Source organism: Numida meleagris, chromosome 2, assembly GCF_002078875.1.
Source record: "Numida meleagris isolate 19003 breed g44 Domestic line chromosome 2, NumMel1.0, whole genome shotgun sequence".
Lineage (NCBI taxonomy): Eukaryota > Metazoa > Chordata > Aves > Galliformes > Numididae > Numida > Numida meleagris.
In genome coordinates this window covers 112,186,611-112,203,971 of record NC_034410.1, presented here as the reverse complement: position 1 = coordinate 112,203,971, position 17,361 = coordinate 112,186,611, and the positions used below count along the sequence as shown (strand labels likewise).

Below are 17,361 nucleotides of genomic sequence, written 5' to 3'. Positions count from 1 at the left end.
GGTGGAGCAGTAATAAGTCAGGACTCACAGGAACGGTATTCAAGGAGCAATATTGGATGCTTAAATATTTGTGCAGTATTGTGATACTGCACAGTATTTACTTGAATACTGTGTAAAGTAGGTGAAACAGTCCCATATACTGTCCAGCTTTTCTTCTTTTTTTTAAAGAAAATGCCTTCTGGCTTTTCAGGTGTACACACTGCCTACCTATCATATCATTTAGCGGAATAAATTAAGGCAAATAAAGCAGAGATTTCCACTTTATATTTCCCCTATTTTAGTGTATTATTGTCATCTCTCACTGCTCATTAATACATTCAGCTTTGGGCCAGGTTTGTGCAAGTTTAGCTATATGACTCATTCTTCAGAAGGCTTTTGAAGTTCCATATCAGAAGTAAAAAGGGGGAAAAAAAACAACTTTAACAAGTATCCTGTCATCATTTTTAATCAATCTTAACAGCCTGAAAATCTTGCTGGTGATAGCAAGTTCTACCAAGAAAGGAAAAGTATGCACAGGGAAAAGGATCACAGCAAAACTCTGGAGCTGTGTGACTGGTGTATTACACTGCAATTAGAACTCAGGTTTAGCTGTTTTTCCCTCTTTGCAAATATTTTGTAAGTTCTGAATGAGCTAATGTGGGAATATTAAGAATTAGCTCAGCCCTGTTTTATCTCCTGGGAACTTTTCACTGATGTAACTTAGCTACAAAATATCCAAATATTGAAAATAACACATCTGCTTAATGACAGAACAAACTGTTCACAACAATTGATCTAAATTAGAAAATAATAATAAAAAACTATTAATAATAATTATATTTAAACTAATTAGGACATGAGGAGTTAATGCTATTTTTTCCTCTGTGTTTCCCAAGCTTCTCTGAGAACTCAGAATTTTACATGTGTGCAAGTGATATTCCAGATTTATTTCAGAATCACCATCCGTATAGTCCTGTATGTGAAGTTCTGTAGAATGAGAATGTCAAACACTACCTTTTTCTACTTGGATTGACAACAGTATTCATCAGCAGTGCTTCAGGAGTCAGCCATTATGTTGCAGTTCTGCCCAAATTTTATATCATTCAAGCTAAGAAACAAAAGTAATTTATTTATTCAGACTTTTACTTCAAAACGGCTATACTTACACTGATGTCAAATAGATTTCTACAGCTTTTGTAGTCATTAAATGCTAGTGTTAAACTAGCTAGCTTGGGTTTAATGACAGTGGGAGAGTTAGAAACATCCAACTGCTTCTGTGTTTATTCAGCTTTTACTGCAGTCCTCACAGAGATCGATGGCTCTGAATGCCTGCACCAACAGCATGCACCAACAGCCTGCTCATTTGTAACTGCAGAGCTGTAATCTGTCCCCAGAGCTCCTCAGCTTAAGTCAAGGTCTCTACTAGAGTGTGACAGAATATCATAGGGACAGTTTACATACACATGCATCAAATCAATTTTCTGTAGACAGTTTACAGAAGGAAACTGTTGTATCTGACATGATTCTTTCATTGCTTCAATTTTCGGTATTCTGATGGCATCATATACACTAGCAAAGCTTATTTTCAGGGAAGTCTTAAGGAAAAGACAATGGATACCAAAAATACTTTTCCTGAAGTATTTGGTTACTGTTCCAATTAAAGTGGACTTAGCTTAATCTAAACCAGAAACTTCAGTAATCAGAGTACACAAAAAACATATTTCTTTCAATATTTTTCTTTTCCCAAAACTCATAGAAGCAAACTCTCACTCCAGTGTGGGACACCAACCATGAACATACTCAGGGTCTTAGATGCGGCTGAAAGTGCAGATATGGTCTTGGAAGCCCGTGAAGCTTCAGTCAATTTGGAGCACAATTCACTTTTCAGCATAGGTAGGAATCTCTTTGCACACCATGCTTAACTCATTCTAAAATTCAGGACCCCACTGAAGATTTGAATTAAGCAGACCTTACATTTGAAGCCAGTGGTAAGGGCTTACTGCTGTAACAGGTGGAATGCAGTTACATAGGATTTCGGAAGCAGGAGGGAGGCAGTCTGAGTCCCTCCCCAGGAAAGATGCATTCAGATTCCTTTTTCCTTTGGAGCTGGCACATGTAGGGCTTTTTGCTGTCCATACTGTGGATTCCTGTTGTGCTATTGCTGCTGGCAAAGCCCTGCTGTAGTTGACTAAGCCCTAGAAAGCACAGCTTCTGGAGAATGTGTTATTGGAAGATCCTCAGGCTATAGCTCAATGAGCACTTTAAGCTGGCATAAGCCTCTGTAGTTGCAAAAGAAATCAGTGCTCTTGTCCTCTTACACTGACTACTTACTCCCATTTTCTCTCCCTCATTTCCTCCCGTCTTCTGGAGCAAGTCTTACTGAGAAACAACGCAAAGAGCTGACCTGTGCTAAAATTAACAACTGCTTGTTTTTCAGCTGGATCTGTGCTGGTTTGTTAGTTTATCAAGTGTCTGAAGTAACACTTGGACTGGTACAAAGGAGAGATCAGCACAGGGACTGAAAGTAGCAACTGAGCAAAAGGAGGATTATATATTATATTAATAAACAATATATGATCATTATATCTCCATATGTCGTCGTGTTAGTATAGCATATATATTATATACTATAATGTATAATTATAATATATATTATTTATTATGTCTATTATTATATAACCTAAAACTTTCATTTAAATTGGAAAAGATGCAGAAGCAGACAACATCTATTGTGCTTCATTCTGACAGCAAAAGCAGAGCTTCCATGACTGAAGAGCAAAGCTGAACCTGAAGGGCAAGAGATTTGTGTTGTTGCACTTTACACACCAATCTCTTATGTAATTTTACAGATGCTTACCCTCACTTGCTTCCTTTGCCTTATGCATGAAATGGAGAACATGAAGCAGAAAGGTCACCAGTACTTGTACGTATATACACTGCCGCCCAGTCCTCCAATGACAGGTATTAGACAAAAGTGCTATTACATACATCAATCCATTTTCAATTCTTTATAGTCTGCTTGTGAAGCTTAGGGAGTGTAAAGAACCTCAGAAATACCTCGGGTGTACTTTTTGTTCACTTTTTCTTTTAAGACATGACATGACAAGAATTGCAGGATTTCAGGCTTGACTGGAAGAGATGAAGCTTTTTAAGTATTAGTTTAATGAGCCTTCTCTAGCAGACATTTATTTCACTCTTTTGTGAAGAAAAAAAACCACAACTTGAGCCTCTTAAAATCCATTACTGGAAACACAACTGAAATATTCCAGATACAGACTCCATCAGCTAGAGATGTAATAATCATCCATTCAGGAGAAACCTTCAGGGCAGTGAGAGGGATATTTCTGATGGCTGTTTCCTTCAAAGCTTTGAAAAGTAGTTTTATTCCTGGTTATGTTGTGAACACAGGAAGATATCTATAAAGCTTCAAGTTACAAGTATCAGAGAATCAGCAAGCATCACAACAGTTTGGGGTGAAAGGTAAATACAGAGCTTGGCAAAGTTATCTGCAAGTAAGAGGAGATTTCTTTGAAATGCATCAGTCACAGGACCAAAGGAATTTCTTAAATACTTGTTTCTGCCTATTTAAGAGGAAAGTGTGTATAAATACGACCTATTACTTTTTTTTCAGTGACTGTTGATTCTGATTGCAAAGTTGAAAACAATTTTTATTTCTTCATTTAATTTATCTAGAACTCAATTGTAGATGTTCCCATACCCATCCAGATATCTACTTCTGTAAATAAACTTACTAACAACTTTTATCAGTGTCATACTTTTGCAGTGTTTTCTCTAGGTCTCTTAGAGCTCCCAAAATTTCAGAAATGCCACTAGTCCTCAATTTTCAAAAAGACATTGAGACATTTAAAGTTTCTACAGAAACAATATTTGGTGTTTTCAAGTCAAGAAAATTATGGGACAATTTTTAAAACCAACTGCAAAAAAAAAAAAAAAAGAGATAATAAATGAGACTTACCACAACTATATATCGAGGCCTAAACTGGATGGTTCCAAATAAACCCAAAATGACCACAATTATTTGTAGGAAGTTGCCAAGGATAGGAGCCCACTGGAAACCAAGGAAGTCAAAGATCTGTCTCTCTAATGCTGCCAGCTGTAAGAAAACACATAAACAGAACATGCACTTTTTAATTATGGGTGTGAGAGAACATTTTTCAGTTTTTCTTTGTTATTTGTACTAGGCTTAATCAGACTGAAGTATAGCAAAATTCTGGAATCTGCATTTCCTGGGTGCAGCCCTTGTCAAGTGTTGTCAATATGCTGATACCTGAAGATAGCTACTAGTCATCATACAGATCTCCTAACAAAAAAAAACTCTTACAAAAAATAAACATATAAAACTTTAAGAAACTAGTTGTAAAACCTCCATATAAAACTAGCTCTACAAACCAATCACAGAGAAGTTCTATTTTCTCCTCATATACTGGAAAATACAAGACTTAACAATATTCATTTAAATACAAAATTTGTTTTACATAGATGCTTATGTAGATTGAGCAAATGCGAACCTTACAACTATTCCTGAATTGATATCATGCTCCCTCCTTCCCTAAATCCTTGTTTTCTTGTATTCAGTCCCAACTAGACTTTACTGTAAATTCCTCAGTTTATTCCTAAAGGAGACAGATTTGAGCCAAAAAGGACCAGGATAGAAGCTCTGAGAAAAAAAGACTATAGAAAAACTTGGGAATAAGCTGCTCCAAAATTGAGAGCCAGATGATCTACCTGCATGCTGCCAAAAGCTGCTAGGCCATTCTGGGCAACTGCAATTCAGAAAGATGCAGTGGCAGCCCACTGGCTCTCTTACTGTATTTTGGGAGAGGACTTTTATGAGTGTAAAAGTGGAGGAAGCTAAGAAGCATCAACCTTCACTCTTGCATCAGTATGTGGTTTTCAGGTATTTCTGTGCTTCTGAAAACCTAGTAAAAAAATAATAAATAAAAGGACCAGAAAAGAATTCTCTTCTTGCTCAGCTCCTCCAACAATTTATGAACATCTCTGTAGTAATGTCAGCTTTATGATTCCTCTGCAAACCCATTCCCTACTCATTCTTGACAATTCAGCTCTAAAGATACAAAAATCAGCTTTCCTGGCAGCACAATCATTGAAGTTTAAACTTGGTTCAATATTTTTCCAACCATACGGAGTCATTTTTTGAGCAGCCAAACAGAACCCTACTGAGCAACAACAGACTTTCTGTGCTTGTCAGAATTTATTATGCATCTACTTGATTTTACTACGTTGTTACAAACCCGAAATTTTACTGAAATATGCACTTAATATATTTATAAACAAGACGGAGTAAGCATGGTCCTATGAATACCAATCGAAGTATCATACGTGGGCATCTGACATAAAACATTACATTTTTCACATAATATCCATATTCAGTCCTCACTTACTAGATGGGGCTATGTGTACTTGAGAGCAGAATTGGTCCTCTCAGTACAAAAATCATCCCATATGTAAGCCATGAAAAAGGTCTGTATGCTGAGGTTAATAAATATGATAAATGTAAACAACTAAAATGAACAAAGGTTGAACCATAAACCTGGTGTTTATCAATCAGTGAATTTACTCTGACTTTTATCAGCTAACCATCTGGCACAGTATGTAGATATATGAAAAATTATCTTGCAGTAGACAATATTTAAATGATATTATCCTCTTGGACATGTGTGATACTCATTCTTCTCATGCTGTAGGTAAGAGAGAACCACAGAAGGAGCACTGCTACATGTGAGGAAGCTGTTGGCTCATGTGGCATTAACTGTCTATGTTGCTACCACTCTAACCTCTCTTCTATTAATTCATTGTCCTGTATCATATCAATCAAAATTATTTTTCCTCCCCTCCGTATGGAAAATAACTACAGAAGCTAATGGACAAATCCAGAAAACGACATATTTGCATGAGCCTCTCAAATGGAATTTCAGTGTATAAAATCCTAATGGTGCGTTTTGCACTTACATGGAAGTATGTGGGCTTCCTAACCAGAACACAACAGTGACAATGGTGTTATTCTCAAAATGTCTCTCCCTTGTAGTAGATTTGAGGACATCTCAAAAAAGTTCTGTTTGGGACTTCACTATTGAAATCTCAGAATCACCTGCTCTTTCTAATGCAGTTCAGATGGCCTCACTTTGAGAATACCCTTGCCCGTAGATTTTCTAAACCACGGGATAAACCACAAGATACAGTATAAGGGTGCCTTAAATCTCATGTGAGATGATTATAGAAAGTTTCAAAAACTCTCTGCCTCTTTGGCACATGGTATTAGCAACAACATATCAAGACTCCTCTCCTATATCACAAAGAATCTCACAGAAGACATGACATTCATAATCAGCACCAAAAAATGTTATATTCCCACCACTGCAAGGGGAGATCTTTTGGACTTAGGGAAGCACACGATTCATTCACTGATCACCATTTTTCAGACGTAATGTATCTTGCTTCTGGAGCACTGACATTACCAAATGAGAAGAGGATGGGAATGCCGGATCAGACTCAGTCCTGCTCATCAACCAACTTTGTGCTGATATTGATTGAAACTGTCATGTAGCAAGGCCTACATCTTCACCCACACCAATAAATGGAGCATGCCCTGTAAGGCTCCCAACACAGAAGGCAGCTATCTTAGGATTGTCACCTTCCCTCCAGAGTCCTTGTCTCTGAAACAAGGCAGCTATACATATCTACCTACTCAAAAGAGTTTGCTGGCCATGGGTGCACTGTCTGGGGAGACTGCTGGTCAAAACAAGCTTAGTAAACACGAGAGAGAACTCTAACAGCTTGCTAGCATGCACAATGGCATGCCACTGCCTAACTTCTTCCTCAGGCACAGGTGAAATTGCTGGTATAGTGAGCATATGGCTCAGCCAGAGCAGGGATTGAGACAAGTCATTACCCACAGACGGCTTGCTGCAAGAGATGGATGCTGTGCTCTCTTAGTCATTTTATGTGGTGCTGAAACACGTAGAGCAGTGTGAAAGACAAAAGCCTGCAGCACAGATACAAATGAAGTTATTTAGTATGTGTCCCTTAATGCAGTCCTTGGGAGTAATCTTTCAGAGACATGTGGATCAGCGCCTCAAATGCCTGAAAGACATAGTACTGCAATGGCAACAAACACAACCACCACATTTTGCACCAAACCCGTGTTAACAGGCTTCCCACTTAGCTCATGCCTAAACTGGATCAGAAACACAGTTTGCCTTCAGGTGTCCCTCCAGAGTATCTGCCAAGCAAGTTCTGAGCTACACCTGGCAGAACAAGGCTCCCTCAAAACAGGCCAGTGGCCACAAGCATCTTCCCAAATGGAGACGTACAAATGTGTGTATGCATCATAGGTATACACATGCGTACAAAAAACAATTAGCCTTTTTGCTGACTACTGTGATAAAGGCATCCACCACAAACAGAGAAATAAGTTTCAGTTTACTTTTCTCACACCTACCAAGATATTCATCCCTTCTTCCCCTCCTACCTGCTAGGTTACCAAAAGGGAGAACTTCTTTCTGAAGCTGTGTTACTAGCAAAAAAAAAAAAAAAAAGAAAAAAAAAAGGAAAAAAATTAAAAATAGTATTTATTAAGTCCAAAAGAGAGCAGAAGCAGAAATACAGCCAACTACTTAGAGCACTTATCTGGCACTGGGAGAGTTGCTTGTATTTCTTGCCTGCAGGGCTCTTTATTTTTATATACAATGACAGCAGGTAAAACAGGAGTCCTGGGAGCAGAATGCCAAGTATACAGCAACACTCCTTCCCCACTAATAAGCACTTTCACCATTGGGCTGCGCAGTAAGTTTTGCCTGTGCAGCTAGGTCTCAGTTACTTTGTTCTTGTTGTCAACCTGGGGTAATTTTTCTCATCCTGACAGCCTACAGAATACATTAGTGGGGAAAAAAAATCTGAAGGAAAGATAGAGGTGTGTACATCCTGCCCAAATTATCACTCTATTCTAAGTTACAAGAATCTTCTTGAATTCAGAACGGATAGAAAAATTAAAAAATAATAATAATTCAGGATTATGGCAGGGGAAATATATTTTGTTCTGGTCTCTTTATACCACTAAATAGAGATATCATATATGTCCTGCTGTTTTTATTAGTACTGTTCCACCCAAAACAATTCCCAAGCAGAGGTGAAGAGTGCAGACTTTTCAGCTCTGTGTAAATGACAAAAAGCAGATCTTAACTTAGTCTACGATTTAGGTAATTTACTACACAAAAATCAACATTATAGAGGGAGGGAAACAGCTGCACAATTTCAAACTATTTTTACACAGATATGAGAAGTCAGTACTCTGTTTCCATGGATCCAGAATTTCAACAGCAACAAGTGGCTGCCAGACTAACCTGTGCCATGTGACACAGTCAGAAAGGAGCTAACACCGTGACAAAGATTATTTCAAGTAAGAACATGGAGCTTTGGGTATGTGATTGCTTTGAAATGCTTTACCAAAAGCATTCTGTTAATAAAGACGATGTGTTTCTCAAAGAGAAACTTTCTCAAGAGAAATTCTGTTTCCATCACTATTTTCAGGTTTTTCTGAAGCAGAAAAGAAGAAACAGATAAACCCTGAAGGCAAGGCAGAGGTTTCCATAATTACTTGGCTCAACTTCTCCCATGGAAGATAGCTATCAACTTAGCAGGGCAGAGGAGCAGAAGGCTGATGGGTGTGCTTGATGTGGGGGTTTTCTGGTTACCAGAAAGAGATAAAGAGATCACATCACTTTTTAAACAGGTGCTTGTTTAAACTGGCACCTTCACTACCAGTGATACCTAAGACAACAAAGTTCAGGAGTTTCCATCATTAATTGTAATGATTAACAATAAACTGCAAAGAAACTCCAGACCTTTCCTGCAAACAAAAGAGGATTTCAGCTTTAGTAAATTAAAAACTGTTTTAATTGAAACTTATATACTGTTATGTAAAAAGGGTTTGTGAGAACTTTTAAAAATCCAAAGTTGCTCAGAAATAACATCTTCTTATCATAATAACAGGAAAAGCAAATGTAATATTTCATACTACTGCTGCCAAGGGAGTGCTTTGTTATTTAGCCACCATCAGCACTGACAATCTTGTAATGTGAAGTGCACAGCTCAGGAGACCAGCACTAGCAACAAAATGCTCTAGTGGGACTCTGCCAGATCACTTAATGAAGGAGTGATGCATGTTTCCTGTTCTTTTCCCTCTTTGTTTTGCTATGTCTATCAAGCATTCCCTCTTTCTGTAATAAAAGGAGAAAGTAATAAACTGCAATATTGGGCTGCATTAAAGACTTTTAGGCTGAGCTTTTCCAGGCCATGTCCAAGCCCTGTAGTGTTAGGACCAGGAAAAGGTGAAGTGAGCTAATCTTCTTGAACTTCTCTACCTGGGTGGATCAACCAGATCATCCAGGAAACATGTTTAGGACACCTTGAACAGACAAAATATGACAGCTGTAGCTTCAGTGCTCCTCTGGTGAAATAGAAACAAACGTGAGGCAGCAATCAGCAATGCTGCATAGCATCTACAGAAAGGAATCACCAAGATATTCCTAGTCAGTAGACAGATCAAAAAACATTTTTGAGATCACGCTCCAACAAACACCCCCTATGGAGTAAAACCCTCTTCTAAGAGCTCAGGTCCTATTATACCTCAAAATATATATCAGCAGCTGTCTGAGTGATGAGTTACGAAGTCAACTTTTCAAAATGAGTGTAAAAACTCAATTTTCTCTTCTGTCAGCAAGCTCACGGGTAACACTCAGTTTTATATTTTAATAGAAAAACTTTTGTATAAAAGATACATTGGTTTGAGATGAATAAATAGATACATTAATACAAATAGATACCTAATGGAAGGAGTCAATGGATCGAGAAAAACATGTTCAATATGTAACAGATAATTTTAGACAAGAAAAGTCTTAAAAATGGCTTAATATAAACATAAAATATCAAATAACTTCATATAAAAGTAAAAGGTTAACGATATGAAGAAATATCTGCAAACTTGACACCTAATAAATTGCTGAGTTTACAAAATTGAGGAAGCTTAATAAACTCTGCATTTGATATTAAAAATCTGCTTCAGTTTGTCATGTGAATCACTAGAAATACCAACCAGAAAATTATCAATTCCATACCCAACAAACTTGTGTTCAAGAAATTTACCAATAATCATAAAATAAATACTTAATAACTACAGAGATAACCGTAGTCTCAAAACTTTTTCCAGAATAAAAAACAATTTTAAGAACTAGGACAAATGCCCACACAAATTAATATGACTTCCACTTTCAAAAATCAAAACAGCATACAAAAAATGGTAAATCCAAAAAATATAGTCCAGATCATTTGTATTCTAAGTTCAAGTCAGGAATTATCTAAGCCATTTGAATTATGCATGTAAGACTCAGTGCTGGCTGATGCTACTAATAATTATCACAGGAGAAGTGTCAGGGCACAGCTCATCATACATACTAACTATGCTGGTTTTAAGGATAAAGATGCTTTTTTCCAAAACTCTTTGCTTCATCTCATCACTATAAATTTAATCTGTGGCTTTAGAAAGAGAGAGTTTCTAGGACTCAAGTAATCTCTGAAGACTGTTGCTCCTTTTACAATTACCATGAGTTTTCACAGCCAGTGCAGCATACTGAATTACAGACACAGAATGGCTGAATTTGGAAGGACGTTCTGGGTCCATCTGGCTCAGCCCCGACTCCAGCAGGGACACCAGGGCAGGGTGCCCAGGGCAATGTCCAGGGGGCCTCTGAAGATCTCTGAGGAGGAGACTCCACAGCCTCTGGGCAGCCTGCGCCAGTGCTCCGTCACCTGCACAGTACAGAATTGCTTCCTGGTGTTCAGAGAGTACCTCCTGTATGCCAGTTCAGTTCAGCTTGGGAGATTAACTGTAAAGACTGAACCAATTCCCAGACCTCCTCCAGTAAGCTCTACATGCAACATGAGCACAACAAAGAGGATGATGTTGAGGCAGGAGGGGAGAGAAGCATCAGGAGCTGCTCACACCGCCTTGCAGCCTGGATACTCATCTGGAATACCAAAGACCTTGGATCAAGTTAATTTCTGGTGCCAGTCAGATTTGTCCTAAACCAAGTGCTCTTAAGTCTTTTTTTTTTTTTTTTTTCCTTGGCAGATGTTTCACCAGGAAAACATTTTTGTAAAACCTTGGGGCAAATACATAATGTTCACAACGTACTTCTACAATAATTTGGAGAATAAACACTCTAATTTAAGGGGAAAAAATCCAGGAAGATGCTACCAAGCTAGTCTGGATAAAACCCCAGTGAGAGTAGAATACTGACTTACCAGCTAATAAAATGCAGAATTTCTAACAGAGAACTAACAGGTGATGCAAGAAGTAGGCTAAAAAAGTAAAAAGTGTGTCAAAGAATGACAGGTAAAGCATAAAACACTTTTATACAGACCTTATACTCTCGCTCTGAGTTTTACTGACACGCTTGACTTCCATAAGAAGGAACATAAGATTTAACATGAGAAAAATGTCGGGTTTGTAACAAAGGGCAGAAGGTTTAAATTTGAAGTGGAAGGGTGGTGTCTGAAGTACACTATTTAGAAAGTTACTGTCCCTCAGCTAAAGGTTACGGCTTCCTTATTGTTGACTTTACACCTTTGAACAGAGGCTTCATTACCAAAGATGAGTATAGCCTGTGTTGCAATGAAATATTAAAATTTTACTTAAATCAATTCTCTATACTTTTAGTAAAAGTTAAAGCAACTATCTGACCACAGAGGAATTTCCCATTAGATTTTTAATGATCTCAGCTCACTTGTCTAGGTGAAATACTAGCTTAGACGTGGTTTTAAGTTGGTAATTCCTCACTAAATACATATATAACATTATATGTCATGAAGTTTATTGGATTTCAAGGAAGGTTCTGAGTAAAACACTGATGTTTATAGTAAGTTGATTTTCATGAAGCAAAAGAGAAACTGCTAGCCTTCTGACAAGTCGTTATCGAAGGAAAAACAAGCCTGATGATCTAATATCAAAAATACCTTTGCTGTGTTGGTCAGATAGGTAATTGGCTGTCACTTGGGTAGCTGTAAGAGTAGATAAAATATAATGCAAAAGAAATATATGGCATTGCTGCTGAAACAGCTTAGTAAAAGAGAAGTAGAAAAGGTTAGTAAAGGCCAAAGCAAAGAAACAACGAGGAAAAAAAGGCAGGTATAAGATAAGTCCTCACTTTGAAAAGATTCTGTGTTGCCTTTCAAAAGTGAAAATTATTCATCAGCTGTTCAACTCCTATGAATCATACGGAAAATATTCAGAACTAGGTAATGGTCTTTCCACCATTCTTGTCAGTGTTTTAGTCAAGAGGAGGATGACAGTGACAGCAAATAGTATTACAGAAAAAAATATAATCATATTTGGGCAAAAGAATTCAAAATATTTCTGCAGAAAAAAATGTGTCAGTCATCAGCATTCTACCAGCAATTCTTCAAAACTGCCTAAGGAAAAAGACAGGTAAGGAGTGAGCAGGATATGTTCACTTATTTTTGAAAGCCAACATACTGTACTGTCTCAGAACCAGCCACTGCTAAATGACTAGCAAACTATCAGTCTCCTCTGAGAATTCAGTCCGTGGTATAAACAGGACTAATAGTAAATGGCGTGTCTTAAAACCTGTAACAGTATATATAAGATACTGAGAGGGTTCTTTTCCTTACCTCATTTTTGCCACATCTTAACAAATGTTATTATTACTTTTTAAAAACAGTTTAACATTGCCAGTCAGGCATATAACCAATGGTAATTCTTAAAGGAAAACAATCACTAAATTGTGCTTAAGCATCCAGTTTTTGCTCAGAAAAAACTCAGCAGGACCTGGCTCAGAAAGAACAGTAAATCACCAAGGAGCCTCACCAACAATGGAAAAAATAACCTGCCATTATGTTTTCTGCAGGGTCACCTACTGAAGTGATATAAAAGGTACTATCAAGTAGTCCCACTTCCCGGAGCACTATGGGTGCCAGTATGATACACTTGAGGCTGACTGCTGCATCTAAACCAAAAGACATTTAAAAAATGCAGTTACAGTCAATGAGTAGTCAAGGTAGGGAAGAAGCCAACTATTGTTGTAAAACCCCGTAATGCTAGCTCGTTACAGAACAGCGATCTAAGATTGAATTTCAACCCTCCAATGAAGCCATAACTGATCCCAAAACACTAAAGTCGAGCTCCTTGGCTGGATGACCTATACAATCTTACTAAAAGCTGGAATGAATGTGCTTATGATGGCATTTAAGTCTCCCTTGGTTGTTTCATTTAAATGCCAGCACATATATAGCAAAAGAAAGTACAAGAGATAGTTACAGGTTAAAGATCCTTTCATATTTCTATCATCTTGTGAACGATGAAGCTTAAATCAAAAGATAGCAGAAAGAGGAGAAAGGCAAATTAAAATATGCTTTCTTTTTAATTATGTCAAGCTACACATGCAAAAAGTTTAATCCAAAATAATATGTTTATTTATCACTTCAAATCCTTAAATCCTAACTTCTCATAATTGAAGTGGTTTGAAGTTTGGGGTTTTTTTTTGTTTGTTCATTTAATTGCACATTCAAACCAGTCCAATAAATCTGTGTAGACTTGCAGGCTTTCTCACTTGCTGCTTATGAAATTGTTAATTAAAACAGTTACTAATAAACCAACAACAGCAAAAAAATATGTTTATTGTTACTTTGAATTCTTGAGGCATAGAGGAGGTAACCACTGATAAATGGCAGGGTAATGTCAACAGCCCTAGATGAATCCTACACTGTGATAACAAAAGGAGTCTTTAATACCCCATAAACCCCTTGATTTTAAAACAGACTCCAAATAAGGCAGAAATTAAACTAGATGGAGCTCTATTTAGGTGACTAAGGAAGACACGTTCAGAATTTATGTCTCAGACAGAGATTAGTTCAGTCAAGGTCCAAGTTTAATCATTCAAGTTTTTTTGTTGTTGTTGTTGGTTTTTTTTTAAATATGCTCTTTGGCATAAAACTTCAAATGGCACAAACTAGCTCATGGCAAGTTTAGTGAAACATATGGTTTCCCACAAGATGGTGAGTTTTCTGTTAAGCTTCAGATTTGTGGTTCCAAAGATAAAGGATATCCTAAAACATCAACTCTCTGCAGGTAAACATGAATTAAACTAAGCAGAAAAGTAATAAAAGTCATGTGCTGCCTATTACTCCTAACTTACGCCACAGAGTAGAACATTTCCCCACAGTCAGGAGGAGTTCACATGTCTGCCCAAAAAACTTTTCCTTTCTTTCTCCATAAATTTTCTCTTTAGTGCCTCTCTTGACTCTCAACTATACAGAAACAGAAGAAACAAAGAAGCTGCTTGGTATCCCTGGATGCACATGGGAAAAATGAGCAATTTTGTAAAGGCTCAGAACTCTAAGGATGTGTCCAAAGATTTTGGTGTCTGCGTTGCAGTTCATTCATTTGCTACGAAATGCCAGATTCCAGCATATTAGGAAAGGATTATGGATCCTTTGATTTCTTCATTGCATGTGAGTTTGATGAGAAAATCACCTGATACCTGACTACTTCTCATTGCCAGGAAAACAGAAGATCTTCTTGTCCACAGCATAGCAACAGTACCCTCAACCTTGGCCAAGAAGGGTTGTGATAAGGACCGAATGTATCCACTGTTTCCACATGCTGAAACGGCTGCTGCATTTATTATATTTTTTGTTGTTGTTGTTCTGGTTTAATGAGAGGAAAAGACATTTAGGGAGTTTGAAATTCACCTGAACCTCTTCAGTCACCTTTACAATTGTCTTTTTCTTCTCCCTTCAGAGCTCTGTGTAATCCCCACAGGCAGCTTTGCTCACCTCCATGAGGCCAATCAAATGATATTATTCATTACACCATAAATGAGCAAGTCAATTTACACTGCTGTTAGGAAGGTAAACTGAAGTAAATGAACCTAAGGCAGGAGCATTTAGAGCAGATGTCCAGGGCGTTGTTTGAAAAATAATAAATACAAAACTGTCCTTTGTTCAAAATTCTGTGTAATCAAGAATACCTACTGCTTCCAGCAGTTATGCCTGCTGTCTGCTGAAATCTTGAAAACTCAAAACATAATGCAGGATCTGTCCTGGCATACAGCAGCTTTCATCTCCTAATTTCTATGGACCCAGGTAACTGGCTGGAAGTGAACCACCAGTGATTCTGTTTAGTATGTCCTTTGCACTAAATCTATTTTTTTCCTCTCAAGCATCATACTTTAATATCAAATATCTGATCCTGCAGCCTGAACACATATGCAGCATCCCATGAGCATCCTCTTGCCAGCTGCTATCAGCAAAAAACTAGGGCAACTGTTTTCTTTTTGTAATCTCTCCCACTACAGGAAAGAGAAGGATAGGACTGAACAGCAGCATGACAAATTATTTTGACCTTGTGTTATCTAAAGTAATTTATTAACCAAGTTTATCATATGAATAACTTCCAGTAGGGTGCTATATTTTACAAAGCTTTCTTCAGATTCTTCTGTGAGGAAAAGAATGAGAAAGATGAGAGTGTGTACTAAATTCATGGAAACATGAATTTAGGTTTATTGGAAAACTGGGAAAAGAAAGGTCCTATCTTAATGCCCAGTACCTATTTCCATTTGATAGCAAATAATAATATCTCAATTTTGACCTGCCATTTACTGATAATTCATACATCCTAAGAAAGCAAGGTATGAATTATCACTCTAATGAAAAAGAAGCATTTAGGAGTAGGGATATTACCTTTCAAGGCAATTTTGAAACTCAAAGGTAAGCATAAAGTGGTGAATTTCTTCATATGTGACTTATTTGGAACTCTTTCATAAAATAAGAGTTACAATTATTTAATCTTAATATTTCCAGTCTAATTTTAGACTTTATTTCATCTCTCAGTGATTTACTTTCAATTGTCTTGTTATTTCCATTTAATTCTCCAACTTCTGATTTTTATTTTCCCTTGAATGACCTCTCATTGACAAACAACACTGAGTAAGCAATTTATTTGCAGTGTTTATAAAGTTTGTCTAGCCTTGCTCCTGCAAACCGTACATACAGTATTTATCTTCTTTTACCTTTTCCAGCTTCTCTCCACTAGTGCTACTGCTGGCAATTTAGTACATGATACAAAAAGAAGTTAGCTAGAGATATCCAATCCAGTGGAGCTCTTCATTTATCTCAGCAGTACTCTCTCTATTTATCCCATCAGTGAAACCTAATTCAGCAGTTTTGTTGTCTATTCCTAAACTCAGGCAGCAAACAGAAATACCCAAACTTGTCAATTGCCTCTCAAAATGACTGAAAGACAGCAAAGAAGGTAAAGGAAGCAGGGTGACTACCATAATGTCATAAAGTACACCAACACTGCTCAAAGGCTAGAAATAATTATTCCTAATTGCCTAGAGACACTCAGCAAGCTTACAGAGACAAATGGGAAGTGTGACTCAAATCATGCAATGTAATAGATCTGTATAGTACAAGGTTTCCACTTTGGATTTCTGCATCCTGATCCCCGATCTCAGACATTTTCGGAATTCCTCAGATGTTTGTCAGTGCATCAACAGAATGAGTATTTGTGTAAACACTATATATGTTAACATTCGTATACATCTGACATAAGAAGCCTTAATTACTTGTAAAATTTCACACTTGTGTGCAGCTCTTTTCTGAGCTGGAGTACAATACCATATTGGGCCATCATTTACATTGCACAGGCTATTTATGGATAACAAAAATACCAGTTACTATGCTATGTAAGAGACACCTCACAGTGAGCTTCAGATATGATTCTTAGTGTAACAGCTGCTCTGCAAATCTCTCTTGGAAATAATCCGTAACTATACGAAGTGCCCCACGGGAAACACAAAGAGATCAGATGGTTTTATAGAAGACTGCTGTTCAAGCTGATGTATAGATTCTACCTGAATGCTAGCAGGACAAGAACGCTTCATAGAATGGTTAGAGGTTGGAAGAGACCTCTGGAGATCATCTGGACCAACCCCTGCTGAAGCAGGGAAACCCAGATCACGGTGCCTAGGACCAAGTCCAGGCAGCAATGAAAGTCTCCAAGGAGGAGATTCCACAGCCTCTGGGCAACCTGTGGCAGTGCTCTGTCACCCACCCACAGCAAAAGACATTTACTTTTCCAGTGCCTCACAGTATATAACTTCTAACAAATTCAGTAGGTACACTATGATAGCACCCATGGGAAAGGGGTAATGTTGTACAAACACAAGAAACTCTGAAGCACATTTCTCTAATCAGAAGATTCTGATAGGACTAAATCAGGATCAAATTCATAAACTTGAGCAAGTTGGTATTTCATTAGGGGGA

General features: G+C 37.6%; 1 protein-coding gene across 2 annotated transcripts in view; it reads right to left on the bottom strand.

The window, feature by feature from the left end:
- The window catches only part of NKAIN3 (sodium/potassium transporting ATPase interacting 3), a 356,427-nt gene that overhangs the window by 182,001 nt on the left and 157,065 nt on the right, over positions 1-17,361 (bottom strand). For both annotated transcript variants that reach the window (XM_021388682.1, XM_021388683.1), the window contains exon 2: positions 3,956-4,093. In XM_021388682.1, the coding sequence (XP_021244357.1) occupies positions 3,956-4,093 (138 nt within the window). The remainder of the gene's footprint in view (positions 1-3,955; positions 4,094-17,361) is intronic.